The sequence below is a fragment of the Myodes glareolus genome, chromosome 12 (assembly GCF_982192425.1).
Source record: "Myodes glareolus chromosome 12, mMyoGla1.1, whole genome shotgun sequence".
NCBI classification, from domain to species: domain Eukaryota; kingdom Metazoa; phylum Chordata; class Mammalia; order Rodentia; family Cricetidae; genus Myodes; species Myodes glareolus.
The window spans coordinates 34,120,964-34,139,899 of record NC_142037.1 but is presented as its reverse complement, the minus strand read 5'-3'; the positions used below and the strand labels follow the sequence as shown (position 1 = coordinate 34,139,899).

At 40.7% G+C, this 18,936-nt stretch overlaps 1 protein-coding gene across 2 annotated transcripts in view; it reads left to right on the top strand.

The window, feature by feature from the left end:
• Window positions 1-16,819, top strand: part of Adam7 (ADAM metallopeptidase domain 7) — a 35,690-nt gene extending 18,871 nt beyond the window's left edge. For both annotated transcript variants that reach the window (XM_048422142.3, XM_085698103.2), the window contains exons 10-23: window positions 46-130; window positions 1,873-2,003; window positions 3,715-3,889; window positions 5,235-5,324; window positions 6,468-6,663; window positions 7,063-7,165; window positions 8,117-8,303; window positions 9,970-10,050; window positions 10,663-10,741; window positions 11,198-11,303; window positions 11,670-11,769; window positions 14,047-14,109; window positions 15,736-15,792; window positions 16,775-16,819. In XM_048422142.3, the coding sequence (XP_048278099.3) occupies window positions 46-130; window positions 1,873-2,003; window positions 3,715-3,889; window positions 5,235-5,324; window positions 6,468-6,663; window positions 7,063-7,165; window positions 8,117-8,303; window positions 9,970-10,050; window positions 10,663-10,741; window positions 11,198-11,303; window positions 11,670-11,769; window positions 14,047-14,109; window positions 15,736-15,792; window positions 16,775-16,819 (1,498 nt within the window). The remainder of the gene's footprint in view (window positions 1-45; window positions 131-1,872; window positions 2,004-3,714; window positions 3,890-5,234; window positions 5,325-6,467; window positions 6,664-7,062; window positions 7,166-8,116; window positions 8,304-9,969; window positions 10,051-10,662; window positions 10,742-11,197; window positions 11,304-11,669; window positions 11,770-14,046; window positions 14,110-15,735; window positions 15,793-16,774) is intronic.
• The last annotated feature ends 2,117 nt before the right edge of the window (window positions 16,820-18,936 follow it).

The window sequence follows — 18,936 nt, the reverse complement described above, 5'->3', positions numbered from 1 at the left end:
TGTTCCATCAGATTAAAAATAAGTATTCTTGTATTTTGTTGATAGTGGGAAGTGGCTCTACACACCTCTGCAAGGAATTGCTTACCCAAGAGGAATGTGCCAAACCTTGCGTTCCTGCAGCATTGTTAAGGTGGGTCTAAAACACTTCTAACATTGTACCATTTACCCAAATATTTGAGTGAATTTTCTATATCTGAAACACATTGGAAAGCTATGTGCGATTTATATTTGACCTCTCTTTTCCAAGGGATGTCATGAAGAGACCTATCTTCTCTTTAGTGAGAATAACAACTATGTCTTATAAAAAAAATGTAGCAGAAGAATGAAGGTAAAACACAGTTCAAAGCTCAGAAAGACAGGTATGAAAACCAGCACAGCATATTCTATAACTGCAAAACTCTTCCATGTATTAAACGTAACTACTTATATACTTATAAGGACAAGTAAGGTCCGTGCCACTTAGGGTGATGAAATCATCAGAATTGCTTTTAAACTGAAATAAACAAGTACAAAGGTCACTTAATTTGTCATATCAAGACAACCTTGAAAATCATGTTCAGCAAGTAGAGGACCTATGAGCTATTATCTCTCCTTGCCTGTGTGACCTTTTTCCAAGGCTCAAAGCTTCCAGTAATTGGTGTCCATATGCTCTATTAGAGACATAGTTGAAAACATGAAGGTTTGTATTTATTTCCTTTTCAGCACTTATTTCTCCAGCTTAGTCTTGCTGAGAGCCAAGCTTAAAATAACTAGTATTTATTCAAACAACCTCACCCACTGGTTATTTTATAATCACTTTCATGAGTATAGATTTGTCTTTAGTATCTGAATGCGATACGGTCTACCTATGAAGTCAATTTACCCCAAATGAAGCTATTACTTTTTCAATTATCTTATTTTAGCCAAACCAAGAAACCTTTGAAACTTCACATGAGCAAAGATGAAATGAACAAATTAAAGGTGACCTATTAACTTTGTCATAACTGGATAGCCTATGTCTCTTTGAATTTTTTTTAATGAATATATAGGTTAGAGCATGAACAAGGTCTATGAGGCCAGGCAACAATCAGTTCTGCCTTGGATTTTAAGTTCTGACTCCCAGAGGTTTCTCATAACAGAAACTCCCTTTACAGGATTCTATAGATGTGTTGCTCAATACAGATCAAGACAGATCAAAGACAAGAACACCAAACATCTCAGTTGAAACCTTGGAATATCTAGTACAGAAAGACACCAACATCACCCATAAAATTGTGTAGGACATTTGTCTTAAGTTCCCATGGGCTTCAGTAACAAAATACCAGAAACTGAGTAGGTTGTAAGCCATGGAAATGTGTTTCTCACAATTCTGAAGTCTGAGAAGTCCAAGGCAAGGATCTAATCCCTTTGTAACTGGCAAGGGTCCACCTCATGGCTGAAGGTTGATGCCTTCTCATCATGTCTCCCATGGTAGAGTAGAGAGAAATGTTTCTCCAGAGCCTATTTGGTTAGGACATTATTACCACAGTAGAGGAACTTGCCGTCTTGGCCTTAAACACTACAGAACTTCGAGCTTAAGGTTTCAGAATGTAAGTTTGGGAAGGACAGGGCATTAGTTAATAGATTTTAGCTGTTTGGAAAACTGAGTCTCTGCCAACACAACAAATGGCAGTATGCTGTGCATCAAAAAGTTCGAGTTAGAAGTATGTAAAAGGTCATTTGCCCAATTTCAATTATAAATTATAGTTATGGCCCATCCCTTCCCAAATCCATACTGACTAACTAAGATTTAGAAATTGAGTCTTTCAAACACTAATTTAAAGTGATACCTATGTACTACTTCGGGGTCTCTTACAGACATCTCTTATGGTTGTGGCTTTTTTTTCCAATCAGGATCTTCTACCAGATGTAAATATAATCGGGAACAGAATGGCGCATCAGCTGGGGCATAGCCTGGGCATGCAACATGATGAGTTTCCATGTACCTGTCCTGTGGGGAAATGTGTGATGGGCGGTACTGGAAGGTGAGCCTCTAGTAATGCACATAATAAATTTACCTTATATTTTATTTTTGAAAAAAAATCATAAAATATGTTCTGATCACACTTTCCTTTCCTCAAACCCCAACTTCTCCCACTTCCTCCCCACCCTCTCAACTTTACCCCCTCTTTAAAAGATAAACAGGCAAAACCCAAAAAATACCCAAATAAAACAGACTAACAAAACAAGCAAAAACGTAAGAAATACAAACACAAACAAACCAAAATCCCCAAGCCCATACAAACACAAAATTGAAAACCATAGGATAAAACAAAAGACCAGTAAAACAAATGTTCAAGCAAAGCCATATGAGACAATAAGAGTCTGCAAAACTACAATTTAGTTTGTTTTCTGATGGCCATTTACTGCTGGGCAGGGTACCCTTAAGTACTCTTTGAGACTCTTTTGGAGAAAACTCTTTTTTTTTTTCAAGTAGTTGTCAGTAAGAGATTGTTCTACAATATACAGTGAGTGACTTACCTTGTTGTCAGGCCTTGGTCCTGTGCATTTTGGGACTCCCTTGAGGCAGAAAAATGATTGATTAAATGATACAATGTTGGGGATGGAGAGATGGCTCAGTGATTCAGGGCACATATTGTTCTTGCAGAGGACCTACTTTTAGTAGCATCCACATTGGGAAGCTCACCACTACCTGTAACTCCAGCTCCAGGGATTCTGTTTCCCTCTTCTGGCCTCAGTGGAGGTGGGTACCCATACCCCCACATCGACAGACACACAAATACATATAATTTTCAAACAAATAAATATTTTTAAAATGATGAAAAATAGTTAAAACTCAAAATTCAGTGGCTGTCACAGAGTAGACCTCAGTAACTGATATCAAACTAATAATATTATCAAGGTCATAGCAACCCCATTTAATGGATTCAAGTCTGTAAAAGTATTTCTGTATTCAATCACTGAAAGTAATCAAACCAAATAAAGAATGAGTGAAGTGTTGTCTAATGAGGGGCATTTAGAAGTCATAAGAATCTTTCTAATATTATTAAGTAGTTTATGTACACAAGTATAATAGAGAACTACTCCATCCCAGGCACCGTGTTAACTTATGATTATTTTTAAGGAAATGAACTTGATGCCCTCCTTGACTTGGTGGAGAAGTTTGTGATCTTTCAGAGATGGTGAATCAGATTTATATTGTTATGTGGTTGTATTCCAAGGGGCACATTAGAGGCTGGAGAGATAGCTCAGTCTTTAAGACTACTTGCTGCTATTACAGAGGATTGGGGTTCATTTGTCACCATCTATACGAAGACTTAAAACCATCCTTAGCTCTAGTTCCAGGGGATCCAACACCCCTTCCTAACCTCTGCAGGTACTATACACATAGTCATAGATATAAATATATGATAAACTCTCATGACATAAAAGAAAAATAATGTTTTGGTTTTTTTTTTAAATAAGAGGGATACATTAGAGGGTATGTAGGATCTGGGAGCGCAGATAATAAACTAACCATTGACATCAGGAAGGGTTTGTCAGAAGACACATCACCCGAGTTTTTCACTTAAATGGCATTTGATAGTTGTGTTTCGGGAGCATAACTAGTAATAATAAGAAGCTGTGACGTGACTCTGCTCTCATAGGTAGCTGTTGTATTTCTTTTCCAGTCCCTCAGTAATTTTTTTGCAGCTTCCTTCATGTGATAAACTTTCACTTTTACCTTGTCTCTAGCATCCCTGCGATAAAATTCAGTAAATGCAGCAAAACCCAATACCAACAATATCTGAATGATCAGAAGCCAGCGTGCATACTTAACAATCCACTTCCTGCTGATTTAATTGAGTATCCATTTTGCGGGAACAAGAAAGTGGACGAAGGAGAAGAGTGTGACTGTGGATCAGTTCAGGTATTTGCAAATGACGTCATCTTTAATAAGGTTGGGGCTCAGCTGGAATCTCGGTAGACAATGTTCCCGGTGAAAGCCTTAGGAAGCTGTTCCTCTTGTCCACTTAGAGCCCGGCTGTTGACGCAGCCTCATTTCGAGCCTTCTTAGGAAATCTCAGGTCATATGTGATGACCTTGCTGGAGACCAGCAGCATTCCATTTGCCTAGCTTACCTGTTAACTGCCTTGTCCTGTGGGAAGTACCCTTAAGCCAGATTTCTCAGGCTCGCATAGTAGGTGGTGGTCATTCTATAAAACAGCCTAGTCAGTCAAGGTTTACTTAGAGCCTAGGATATATGCTAGCTTATGATATAGCTTGTCTATATCATAGCTGGGCAGTTGTAATTATAGGAAAGTCTCTTTTAGTAGAAAGACAAAAGGCCTCCAAATATATCATGTATTTATTTCCAGGTAATTCTTAGTCTGCTTTTAGAATCTGTTTCTTCTAGAAACTCACCCAATAAATGTGTGTCCTCCACTACTTTTGCCTCAAACGAACAAGGCTGTGCAACCCTCTGGAGATGTGTTAAAATATCAAGCTAGTAGTCCTACAGTGTAGCTTCAGTTGACGGCCTCACCAATCTCCTGAGACTGCACTCTGAAGACAACGTTTTCTGTGTTAGTTCTAGGCACTTCCCAGTTCAAAGTGCCATAACAGGACAGCAAACAAGAAACACTATAATGAGGGTGGGGCGGACCTGCCCAGAGAACTTGAAAACTGATCTTCAATGTCTCAGATGAAACCAAACAAAAGTTGCTGGCTTTGGACGTGGATCCATTTGCCCCGTGCATATTTGGGAATATCCCAGAGATCTGTTTTAATGTTTGGAGGCTTTAACTGATCAGACATAAACAGACAACTGCCTCAGAAGTTTCAGTTTTGTTCAAGAAGACAGGACACCTAAGTGTGACTATTTTATTGTTATAATATAATAATGCATTGAGAAAAAGAGAGAGAGAGTTCAGGTTGAAATCCATGGCATCTCAAGCCAGAGGAAAGATCTTTAGACACTATATTATCTCACACCAGACTTTAGCATCTGGAAACAACGGCAACTGGGAGGTCACTGCCTTTGGACTCTTCCCACCAATGAAAGTTCATAAACTGGGAATTACTGCAGGGACATGAGAGAAGGCAGCAAAGTGGAAGCCCCCAGCGCAAGCTGCACCAGTAATCTGATTCCCATCCCAAAGTCAAGGGTCCTGCATTTCTATGGAGCTCTCGAAGGGGTGCAAGTAATTAGATCATCAAATAGGAACCAACATACGAACCCATTTGCGATGGTGTCTCTGTTTTCCTCTTACCAGGAGTGCACCAACCCTTGCTGCGATGCACACAAATGTGTCCTGAAGCCAGGGTTCACCTGTGTGGAAGGAGAGTGCTGCAAATCATGTCAGGTGAGACCCTGGGCTCCCCAGGACTGCTGTGTTCTCAGTTCAGGGGTGTGCAATAACAAAGTGCTCTCTGGCCCCGGCTGGCCCTGCAGTTATAATTCCAGAATGGAGTGTCCCTTGTGAACACCCAGGAGTATTTAGTCTGAAAGAGTCTGATGTCTGAACAGATGGTGCTCTGGTCCGGGTAATAGAGAAGATGGTTAGCATCTTCGTGTTTTTAGGAGTTATATCATGTGACCAACAGTATCCTTACCCATGTGTAGATCAGTATCAGTCTAAACTCAAGTAGGACGGAAATTGATATCCCAGCAACAGTTCATTTAAAGGAGAGCTGAGTATACGTAGACATTAGATGCCTAGGGATAGAATTTAGAAAAAAAAAATAGCCAGAAATTCAAATAGCTCCAAGGAATTTTCTTACCCTTGTTTGACTCCACTGAATAGCGATTGTAAGCTCACAAAGGAAATAATCAACTCTTCCTAGGAGCCCCACACATTTAAGAGAATGCCTTTGTGCACTTCCCTGAACAATGAGGGGCAGGGTATTGTTACAGTTTATGTGGCAGAATAATATCTGTTGGTGACAGAGATTCTGTGCTATGCACTAGATGGGTAGGGATTCATTGGAGTGATATACCAAGCAAGGAAGGCAGAAAATATAAGGTAAATGAAAACATCTGTCCATTTAACCATTTTTGTCTATCTCAGCTCTGCCTAAGGCTAGACTTTTGTAATACCAAATTTCAAAACAATCATCTTGGACTGGAGAATTTGCTCAGTAGTTAAATGCTCTGACTGTTTTTGCAGAGGACCCAGGTTAGGTTCCCAGTACCCAGATGGCAGGTGTAACTCTAGATCCAGGGATCTGGTGCTCTCTTCTGGCCTCTGCGGGCACCAGACATGAATTCATGCAGGCAAAACACTCAGACGCTTAAAACAAAGCCTTTAAAAATACCTCCCTGTCTTCTCATTCTTAAAATCACATAAAAAGCATGATCTCTACCAATGATAATAATCCTTAGCATCAAGAAGAAGGAAGCTGTGAGCCTTTCTCTCACTGATCAATTAAGGACGTCAACTTTCTGCCTGTACTCAGTTTCATGAACTTACACATCACAGATTCCAATACCTGTTTCTCTTCAACAGATTAAGAAGGAAGGGACCGTATGTAGGCCAGCGAAAAATGAATGTGACTTTCCTGAAATGTGTACTGGCCACTCCCCTGAGTGTCCTAAGGACCAGTTCCAGGTCAACGGGTTTCCTTGCAAGAATGGCGAAGGCTACTGTTTCATGGGGCAGTGTCCCACTCCCGATGATCAGTGCTCAGAATTGTTCAGCGATGGTGAGAGACAGTCACGGGGATGAATGATCAAAACAATAGTCTGCATTTCTGTTACTATTTAAGAATCTGGGATATAATTGGAGATGATATAATTTGTGATATAGTTTCAAGGTCTCATCTAGCACAACGCTGGCTGCCACCGCTCTTGCTGACTTTACTTCCCAATTGATTGGCTCTGCATCAGAGGTGCTCTGCACCTGTCCCTGCTACACATCTCTCTATTCCTGCTTCAAAACCTTTCCTGACTCAATGGAATATTTCTCAAAGATTTATTGACTTTCTTTCACCGTACCATTCTGCGGCATGGTTTGACAAGCTTAATTGCATTAGGAAATGAAGTGCTTTAGGATTCTCAGTGTTCATTTTTTTTTCTTTTCATCATGCAATTTTGAACCCCAGGAGCACAAGAGAGTCACGGTCTTTGCTATAAGATAAATAAAAAAGGAAACAGATTTGGATACTGCAAGAAAAAGGAAAACACATTTGCTCCCTGTGAAGAGAAGTAAGTGCCCCATGGAAATAGATGAACAGGAAAGTGTATTGAGAACTCATAAAGACTCCATTTTGAAAGCTGTTATTTTGAAAATATAATTCTTCTTCTAATTATAGCTATGAAAGCTTCTAATTGCTGAGAATTAGAAGGAGAATGGAGAGCCCACACCCCTGGCTTCATTAGTTGAATTTGCTCTCCGAGCTTACTAGTTGGGGTCCTGGAATAGAAAGAATAATGAAGGGGTAAGGCAGGTGGAAAGAAAGGGAGGAAAAGAATGCTACCAAAGCAGGGAAAATGAGAATGGAAACCATGTTTTAAGGGGGGTAAATAAAAGAGTGAAGGAAAGCAGCAGAGGCCTCTAAAAAAGCTAGAAGTGGGACTGATCTCCATGAGTTTAACTTCCTTCCGGGTCTGTAGGCTGTGGTTCTGTGTGGCCTTTCATGTGTGACAAAATAGGGACTGGGCTGAAAGGAGCAATCCCAGAATCCTGCAATCAAGCTCCTTGTGGCTTCTATATACACCATGTGGAAATGGAGTGCCCCTCACTTCCCTCTTGGCCACTTACTTTCAGTGGCGAACCCTCTGTACATCCGGTGTTGAAGAGAAGCGGCCCCCAGGCTTGCTAGAATTAGTTAATATCAAGAGAGGAAGAACAGCTCTTAGCATTCCCATTAAAGTTATGCTAATCAAAATCACTAACAAATATCCTTTGAGAGTTTTAATAAACATTGCGTTTTAAGAACTGAAAATTCTTTCAGTGATTATTTCGCACACTTTATCTATTCAGGTCAGTTCTTAGAGTTCAGGCTTTAAATGTCTGAGAGCTTTCTCGGACTACCCTGGGTCACGGAAACTGCCAACCAATGGGGTTTAGAGCAAAACAGCTGGGCTGGTTGTCTCATCTCTGAAACGTTGGTTGCTGGTTCGGAGACTGAGAACATTCTACTTCTTTTCCTCCAGAGATCTCAAATGTGGAAAGATCTTCTGTGCTGGAGGGCAGCGCTTGTCACTCCTCGGAGAGAATAAAGTATACAGCCTAACTAATCAGAAGCAGAATGTGACCATCAAATGCAAGACCATGTTTCTAAACCACAATTCTAGAGACATGGGCCTGGTTAATTCTGGAACGAAATGTGGGGACGGAATGGTAAGAGGAGAGGACAGCTGCTCACAAACATCATGGCTGCTGGGATTGACTCCAGATGGGTTTCTATGTGGGTAAATTGAGAAAAACAATGGCCACGTTTCCCGTTTCTTATTGAAGGAGAGGGTAGTGATAATATGGTAATATTATTCTTGCATAATTGCAGTTGTACTAAATTATATGCAATTGGTATAAGTATGCATAATTAGTATCTTAAAATAGGCATTTAATGAAATTATGCATGACTTTTACTCCAATTAATGTTACTGATGCCAGCAAGCACTCTTTCTTTTATTCCTTCCACTACATTGACGAACTACGTACTAGGGTTTCGGTAATTAGGCTGGATTCCCATGGCCTGCAGACCAGTGTACTTGATAAGGTCATACACAGAGCCTGGCCACAGAAATGCTTTCCTGGTGCTGTGGAGACCGGGGCATACTGGATCTAAAGGAAGAGAGCTGGCTACTCATAGAGTATTGAGGCTACTCAGGTTTCAGCTTGACTTACTACAGTTAATTTTAACAAAGAGAAAACAAGGAAGACTTTTTACTCTATATTCTGGACTTTAGTAATTATTATGACCATACTTAATTATTACGCATATCTGTTGGGTACAGTATCATCTTTCAGCACATATGTAGAATGAGTAATAACCAAATCTGAGTAATTAGGACAGACACCTCTTTAACAGCTGACCCTTTCCTCATGTTGTGAACATCCGAAACCCTCTCTTCTAACTATGTTAAAACATACAATGAGATTTATTAATTACAAACATTCTGCCATAAGATCCACTAGAAATTATTATTCCTGGTTAATTGAATATTAAAACATATTATCTTGAGTCTCCCTTTTCCTTTTCCTGGCCACTCCACCAGCCTCTGGAAACCACAATCCAGTTCTCTGCTCTTAAGATCAATGTTCTTAGCTTTTGTGTGCGATTGAGAATTCCTGATGTGTCTCAGGTGTAAATTCCCAACCTGTGTCTGACATACATGACGTAATCTGCCTCCCACACTTACTCAAGATGCCACGATGACGTTTTTTTATTCATTCTGCAGCTAAGCTATACTCCATTACATGTCTGGCACACTTTTATGTCCATGTATTGGTGGACGCTTAGGTTGAGACTCTATCTTCTTTAGCATGAATAATTCTTCAAAAAGCATGAGAGTACAGAAAAGTCTTTTTTAGAAAGAAATTCCTGCATAGACACAACACGGGACTCTTTGGCTCCCATCTGCTTGTTTAGGGTACAGTACTAAAAAATGAGGCACAAGGGAAGAGGAGGGAAGAGCAGAATAGCGAAAGATTGGAGAGTAAAGGAACAAGAAAGAAGATCAAATGAAGAGAGAGGGAGGGAGAGAGAAAGAGATGCTATCCATTGGCATAGAGGAATTCGAACTGTCTTTGGGGTTATCTGTTTGACTAAACACCCAAAGTTGGTAAACCAAAGCAAGACATTTCTCAGTATTATATCAAGTGAGCTTGTGATTCCCCTCAGGGAGACTGACATGGGTGTCACAAGTGTGAAGGCAACCTCCCCTGGTGCTGCATCCAACATGCAGCTAGGCCACATAAAAAGGAATGCACAATTTCATCTGTCAGTGTGTAAAATCACGTGTCCCGTAAGTTGCGTGATTCCTACCGACTGCTTCCTCTCTAGGTCTGCAGCTATGGTGAATGTGTTAAAATGGAAAAGGCCTACAACTCCAGCAGCTGCCCCTCCCAGTGTGAGAAAAACGCTGTAAGATTTCATTGCCTCTTAAAGCAGTGTCTTTCCAACCTTGTTTCCTCTTTCCTTAGTCCTCACTCTTGAGCCTGTGTGGAAGTAAGCTTATTCTTTTAAAGAGCAATATATTTTCTTTACATTTTATGTATAATCAATAAGATCAGTCCAAAGAGCCAGCCTGGATATTATTAAACACAGAAATTGCCAATGTTAAAGGGAAATAATTTATTATCTATATTGATAATTTAGAAATCTACTTTTGTATGCACATATAAAGCTTAAATATTAAGTTTAAATTTTAATTTTTCCTAATGTCACTTACGGTTAAGTTACACCAGTATCAAGATTGATTTTGTAAAAACACACATTCTAAATTTGTTTTTAGCTCAACACTGCTCAATGCTAATGGTTTATATATGGATGGAACATCATCCTGAAATCCAGCTATCACTTAAAATCTATTAAGATATATATCAGATATTTTTTCAAGTACTAGAAATCTATAGTTATAGATAGATAGATGGATGGGGCTGATGTAAAACTAACATTAACAGAAATGAGCTGCAAAGCACAGCTTTTCTCAGTCATTCAGTAACAGTAGCAATACATGATTGGCTGCTCTTCCAGGTGGATGACGGCGAGCATGAGTGCCCGTGTGCGGATGGAGCAATAATTACCGACTGGGGAGAAACTTTAAACCTTACCAGTAAGGACTATAACTCTCATGTATGTTCAAAGTCTTCTGCCATGAATGTTTCGTCTCATCTACCATGTATTTGTTGTGTTTCCACATGGGTTTTTATGGCCCCGCCTTCCTATTTTTGCATATTTGGAGACCCAAACTAAATTTACTACATTTGCTTTTTAGAATTAATATATCTTCTAGCCAACTGTCACTTGTGACTTCTGAAACCCAAAATCCAATGGGGCCTTTTCTATAGTTGGTTAATAATTATCAAGCAAAAGTTTTCTTGCTAACTATGGCTTTGCTTAAGCATGCTGGAATCTTGGGGTGGATTGCTAATTGTGAGTAGAGACTATAATTTGTGTCATGTTGGAGGACAGGGAGCTAGAGTCCTTTGGGAAGAAATGAGATTGTACATTCTACTGTCCTAAAGTGGATGACCCGCTGAAGTTCGGTTTCCCTGTTTTTATGTTGTAGGTGTCTCTATCATGGTCGTTGTGCTTGTCACGGTCATCATTGGGGTTGGACTGGTCATCTTACTAGTCCGCTACCAGAAATGCATCAAGATGAATCCAGTTCAAAAGTATGTCTACATATTCTGTGTCAAAGAGGCCATCACTAAATACGTGCTAACTTCGTGGCCACAGAAGTATCAGTGTGGGGTGATCTGAGTCTACTACTGAGGATCAGATAAGAATGCCAAATCAACCTTTTCCATGCCTATTCATGTCCAAATGCTTATCCTTTTGGTTTCCAAACTTCTTTACAAGCTGAAAACCTTTCTAGCTCTTTCATGCAATACAAATGTTGGTTTCTTTCTGAGCTATTGCAGTGGAGCGGTTTACAAGGTACAAGCTACACATGACATAAAAATATCCTGTGGGGTTTAATTATAATTCCTTGTCTTTTCCAGCAGCCTGTGTCAATGTTCCATGTTCTCTCTTCACAGCTCTCCTAGAGAAATGCGGGGAGTGGAGAATAAAGGATACTTTCCAGACGAGAACCCTACAAGGAGGGACCCAGTCCTGACAGATATCCACCCCCTACATGTGAGATATTTTTACTTGTGACAGCTAACGAACTGTCACATGTATGTTCATATATTTTATTATTGTAGTGTTCTATTTATTATTATTAATAATATGTGTGTGTGTCTGCCTGTCTGCCTGACTATGTGTGTGTGTGTGTCTACCTGTCTGCCTGGCTGTGTGTGTGTGTCTATCTGTTTACCTGTCTACCTGCCTGCCTGCCTGCCTGTCATATGTCTGTGTAGACAGAGATCAGAGAACAACCTTATGGAGCCAATTCTTTCCTTCCACCTTTAAGTAGGTTTTGGGGATCAAACTTAAGTCTTTAGGCCTGTGTAAGATTTGCAAGATGAGCCATCTTCCCGGCTCTGTCTCTCTGGCAAGTATATATTTTCAATGTGGAACTCACCCTAAACCAAGTGAAGTGGGAGATGCTTAGAGGCATGCTATACAAGTGAAGATTTCACTGTTTAAGTGGGGGCAGGGAGGACAGCAGAATCAAACAGATATCATACAATAACCAAGACTTATTTCCGAGCAGAAAGCACTTACTATATAAAACATCACCTTCTGTACTAGTGGAAAAGTTTACAATTGTAAACCATATTCTAAGGTATAAAACAAATTGAATTAAATTCAGGAAAATTTAGACCACATACAAACTCTACTCTCAAAATAGTATTTTATTAGTAATAAAACGCAGAAAGAGACTAGAAAAAAATCTCAAATGGAATTTTAGTAAGAAACTCTAAAAAAAACTCCCCCATTAAATAAAAGACAGCCCAGGCTAGACTCAAACGCAAGACTGTCCTCCTTCCTCAGGCTCCGGAGTGCTGGAATTATCCCATGTGCCACCATTACATCTTGCCAGGCATCCTGTGTTTTAATATAAGCAATCGATGCCATTCTTGACAAGTTTACCCTAACAAAATGGTAAAGTGCCTGTTAGGACCCAAGACTTGAGCAAAGAATGGAGAGCCTCGAACTGTTTCTGTTATCAGTCAGCTGATTCTAGGCATACTGCTAATAAAAATAGGATAGATCTTTCTTAAAGATGATTGTGTTTTGTGAATGTGTTTTGCCTGCAGGTATATATATGTCTCATGTCTGTGCTGGTGCCTCATAGGTCAGAAGAAGGTATTAACATCCCTTAAACTGGAGTTACATACAGTTGTGGGTGACCATGTGGTTGCTAGGAACCAAATACAGGTCCCCACAAGAGCAGCAAGTGTGTCTAACCACTGAGTCCTTGTTCAGTCTATGTTACCTTTGAGGTATTACAAAATTCAGGACTTTGAGGATTTCGGTGCAAGTCTGATGGTACAGTTCTAGATATTTTGAAGCATTTGCCCAGATGCTTTAGTTCTAGAAATTCTAGGCTTTGTCTAATAGTTGCAGAATATCAGCTCCCTACCCTCATGATGTCAGAGGCCATGGAGGGACAAAACAAACAAATAAACAAACAAAACTCTTCTGAACTCCACTGGAATATTAGGCAGAGATAATTAATCCTGCTATATGATAGTTTATCATCTTCTTTATCAATTTGTGCCTTTTACTATGTCATATTTAATGCTGAGATAGTTAAATACAAATCTTAATTGTTTTTATACACAGAAAATACTGTGTGATAATTTTCTAAATGTACATGGAGAATTTTCTGGCATGAAAATGCATGGTGATATGGAGAATACAGCTATACATACATAATACATACATGCATGCATACATATACGTACACGCACGCACACACACACACACGTGTGTGTGTGTGTGTGTGTGTGTGTGTGTGTGTGTATGATCCTGATAATGATGCCAGACTTTTTCTTTTTGGGAGTTCCTTCCAAGGTCTTGCTTCTGTGGATTCATGTTTTCCCATTATTTCACTGTTTCCTGAGGAGCTAACAGAAAGTAAATTATAGAAAGGCACGTCAGCCACGTACATATTCATAGGCAGTTTCGGGTGCACCCAAAGAGCTTCCAGGTTCATAACAACGTAAGTGGCTGTGACCTCTCTCAATGCCACCGGGACTTTTGAGATCTGGAGACTAGTAGACCCTTCCAAGGCTACTCACACCACAGCATACTAAGAAGATCTCATTTTCTCCCATGGGTGCTTACAACAGGTCTTAGATATGCTTATATGTAAGACAGCAGTCTAGGGAAGATTACTGTTTCCACAATTCTTATTTGTGCATTTTCTGGATCTGTGTCTCAGGAAACACATTCTGTGGTCTTGGAAAGAGTGGTCCTTTCTCGAGGACTACTCGCTGGTTAATAGCGTCTTTTCATCAACAGAGTGCTGCGGAGACATTGGAGAGCCTTCCGTCCAACTTCTCAAGCCCTCACTACATCACACTGGTACGCCCCTTCCCTTGATGGGATGTGTCCATTTGTGTCCATCTCATCTCCTCGTTGTCACTTAACTGCCGTTAGTTCCTTGAAAAGACCCAGTAACAACACCCAGATCTTGGGCTGAAAGATGACTAACTCACTGACTCTAATACATAGCATGCTTATCCTGGTGGGGTTGAGCAGAAGAGGAGGAAATGAGCCTGCCCTCCCAGGGACGCACTTTGTTTAAAATGTTCATAATTGGCCATAAGTTCTTGTTGATTTTCTGTGATTTTTAAAAACTATTTTTTAAGGTTACAGTATGGCATTTTCCACACAGAGTTTGTTTTGTCTTCCTTCTCTGCTTCTTGCCCTCATCCCCCCACTTCTCTTGCGCCCCTTCACCCCTTTCTTCTTTTGTGCCATTTGTATTCTGTTACCACCTCCTCCCACCTCTTTCCTTAAGCCAACTTTTCACATCTCAAACCCTCGTTCTAGTTTTGTGATCTATAACCACAAGCAAATGCAAAGTTAAAAGCCACATAGGAGAGACACATGAGATATATTTGTCCTTCTGAGTCTGGGTTAATTCACTTACTGGAGTAATTTCCAGATCCAACCGCCTTCCTGCCAGTACAGTTCCGCTGTGTATGTGGATATGTTTATCTTACCTCATTTATCTGTTGAAGAACACATAGGCTGGTTCCATTTTCTTATGGTGAATAGTACAACATTACAATGAAAGTCTGAGAACCTCCCTGGCAGAGTTTAGAGTCCTCTGGGTGTATGTCCAGAAGTGGTCTAGCTGGTATGAGTCACTGTAATTACTGAGTTTACCTTTATTATTTAAATTCTGGTTTTTTTTAAATGAATGCCTTATTCATCACCCCAATTCTGGCCCCAGGTTTGAGGGGAGAAACACAGTGATAGTTTTCACTGGTGCCCTGATTAGCTCCAGGGCTCTGGACTCTCAGTTTGCCAAGATGGTGAAAATAGAAACTTATTATAGATTCTCCAGTATGACCCAGATCCTTGCGCATCTTCAAAGTCTCACAGGAAGGCACCTCACACTTGGAGCTAGGAGATGTATGTACATCAAGATTCTCCATCCTGCAGCTTCAAATCAGCTGTTCTCCCTACATGGATGAGCAAGAAGCTGTCCGTGGTCAGAGCACTTCTGTCTGGGCTCCTTCAGTATCACAGAAAGGATCTCGAATTGTGTTTACCAGAAGCTGTGCATGTGGCTTTGCAACTGTATATCCTGCAGAACCTGTGTGGTCCATATCAAAGATGGCGCTAGTGGCTTTCAGGAGATGTGTTTGAATAGTTCTTTATATATAACATATTCTTAGAGATTCACACACTTTGCTAGAACTGCATGATTTCTCATGGGACCTTCCCTAAGCAGAAATTCCTCAGCTTCCCTGTCCATTTATGATTTATGAACTACCTTAGATGTGTTTTTTTTTCATGGAACAAAAAGCAGTGTGACCTGTGTCTGTGCTCATGAGTATGTGTGTGCATGTGTGTGCTCTTAGCAAGAAGTACTCTGTCCTGAGGGGTGGGGTGGGGCTCATGTGCATGTGTGCATATAAGTATCCTGCTCACAGTAGCTGGTTCAGGGCCTGATAGAGTATATGTTATATGTTATAGAAATCTGTCAGCAAGGACTCAAGAGGCATGGCAGATCCCAAGCAAAGTGACGACATGGTAGGTTCCTGTGACACTGAGCACATCCCTATTCGAATTTTCAAATGTTCGCATTCTTCAGTGTCCCTTACCTACCCATTCACTAACTTGAGCTATCGTCCGCTCTTACCGGATGACAGGATAATTGAAATTGTGTTCACAGACACTCGGAGATTTCTATGGAATACACTATAATGCTTTTTTAAGCTTTGTGGAAGGAGCAAGCTAAAATTTAACAGTGTCAGACTCACAAGATGTGCTAGAAATAACAAAAATGAGAATTTTCTCTCAGAGTGTATTGGCCATCCCCACAAGCTGGGGTTCCTTGATATACTTTAGAGGCATGATGGACTGGTTACCATGGCAGGGGAACACTGTTTACTAAACTGCTCCACGACTAAAGATTTTTCTTACCGAGTCAACCGACGACTGTGGGTGAGCGGCGCTGTCCCATTTGAATCACTGTATCTCTATTGGAAACAATTATTGAAAAATTAGTTTGGTCAAAGAAACAGAACGACTATTGCCAGTCTGTATTTCTGAACTTCTGCCTTTTCTCTTTCACCGTCTTTCTGTTGTGATTGGCCCATTCATTTTAGAACACAAGTCACCATGACTACAATCTCACTATCTCAGGGGTGTGAATAAAAGCAGATCAATAGGCCAGTGAGAGGGTCCAGCAGGTGCAAGCCCGACCACCTGAGTTCCATCTCAGGACCCCATGGTGGAAGGAGGAAGCCAGCTCCCTAAAGTTGTCCTCTAGTTTCCGCACCTATAGTGTGGTGCTCTCCCCCTCCCCCTCTCCTTCTTCCCCGCTCTCCCTCTCCCTCTTCCCTTCCCCCTCTCCCTCTTCCCCCTCCCTCCCTCTCTCTCTCTTTCACACACACACACAAAAGTAAATAATTTTAAGTTAGTAAAGCAGAATCCATGAAGGAAGGACTGAAATACATGTTTATAGATTTTACAGAAAACAACTCATTCTTAACCATCTGCTTCTGTTCAGAGCTTGAAACTGGATATCCAGAATGACTGCGCAAGACTGGGATGAAGAACCTCCGTGCAGCTCGCCCCAGCCTTGATGTCTGCTAAACAGATCTTGGCTGTTTTTCCAAATAGTCTCTAACTGGCTAGAAAATTCTCAAAAGAAACAGTTTCTTTAATATTTAGCCATATGAGCACAGATTGTAAGCTCCAGACTAATTATGTATGAATTTTCCAATGGACTTTAATTGAATGTCCAAATAGGAAGTCTCTCTCCTCTAGTAATCTCCTACATGATGTTAGTCTTGTTGCTTTTCTAAGAACTAAATTGGACAATGATCATTTAAGACCCTCACATAAAAGGAATTAACAAGGCTATTGATTGAATGATTATTCTGTTAAAGTCATAATAGCACTTACTTTCAGGCCTGGTGTATGACCCAGGCCTGTGATCCATGGAGGTTGAGGCTGGATGATCTCAGGTTCAGGGTCTGTGTGGGCTGCAAAGAGAGATCAGGTCAAGAATTGATGAGAACTTTTTAACAAAAGCATAACATTTGAAAATGGACTGGGGACATTAGAAATGAGCTCAGTGGTATAGCATGGTGGGAGATACCCTAGTTTCAACCCCCAGAACTAAAACCAAACCAAACCAAAGCAAAACAAAACCCCAGAAAGATCAAAACAAACAGAGTGCCTATTTTGATTTTCAAGTTACATCATTGAAATCTGGTTTAATTGTCTCCCTTAGACACGTCAGGGAGGTAAGTGCAGGGTAGTGACTTACACCAGTAGACTAAAAGTGCAGAGAACTACAGAACATCCTCATTGATTACAGAATAGCCAGAAAGCACAGGGCTACTAGAAACTCTGGTTTCCTAGGTCCGCCTTTCTAGAGTTCTGTAAGAAGCTCTGTAGATGTCAGGGACTTTTAAAGTTCCCTCCACCTCCTTATGTGCCTGCTAGACCCCTGAAGTCCCAGGATACCTGGATGAGTAAGCAGTGTTCAGTGCCTGTCCTGCAGGTCCCTGCAGGCCTGTGAGCTTGCTGCCTTGTGTGGGGTGGTTTCCTTATACAGATGTCTGTGGGTGGGAGCACTCTGGCTCGCACAGTGTCTGTTTTCTTGTTGGGGACCGCTAAGCCTGCTGAAGCTATTGCTATTTTTCCCCTATACTGAAATAAAGATCTCAAACGCTGAACGAAATGTTTGTGATTCAATGAAATAAAAACAAGAGAAGAACGGAGTGTACTGTCCTTGGTTTTGTTTCTGTTGCTGCGCCCTTACAGTTTATCCTCCTGGAAGCATCCCTGAGAGCCCTGGTGACTCAGCACATCACACACATCAGTTTCCCACAGCGTCTCATCAATTGATTTAACCGAAGTTGCTTCTTTAAGAAAAATTATTGGGCTAGAAATATAGCTTATGGTTGGGCGGGGGGGGGCTAGATGAGGGAGAGTCAGGTCAGGTCAGGGAGAATAAGAGGAGGGGCAGGGAAGAAGAGAGGGGGAGGAGGTGGTAGGGGAGGAGAAGGAAAAGAGGAGAAAGGAGGAGGAAGAGGAGTAAAAGAAGGAGGGAAAAGAGGAGAGGAGAAAGAAGAGGGGGAAAAAGAGGAGAAGGGAAAAGAGGAAGAGGAGATTCTAGTACCTGAAAGAAATAGGCAAAGAACTACAAAGTTTGAAGCTAGCCTAGGCTGTGTAGTGAGCTCAAGGCAGTCTCAGCTACACAGCAAGACTTTGTATTGAAAAACTGTGCCCTGTTGATATAGCTCAGTGGTAGAGTTCACAGCTAAAACTTCTAGGTCAATCTCTGCACCAAAAGAGAAAAGAATGGTACATGGGTAACATTTTTATGCCTGAAGACACTAAAATATTCTATGTAAATCTATGAGGACTAAAAAAGAAATTCCATTATTCAGTGAGAAGTCCTTCTTTGAACGTGCTGTGTGAGAAGTATAAACATATTTGTGTCTTCCTACAAGGTCAGAATGCATCAATCAATGGCAACTTCAGGTGATGCTTTAATTCCACTGGCTGTGATTTTGCTTGATAGCTGGCCTGGCCATCGACAGTCACGGGTTCTATCATTCTATCTTAACTACTAATACTAACTTATAGTTTATACACAATAATATACTGCCATGTATTTTGCAGAATGACTAAGAAAGAATGAAATAATGAGGTTGC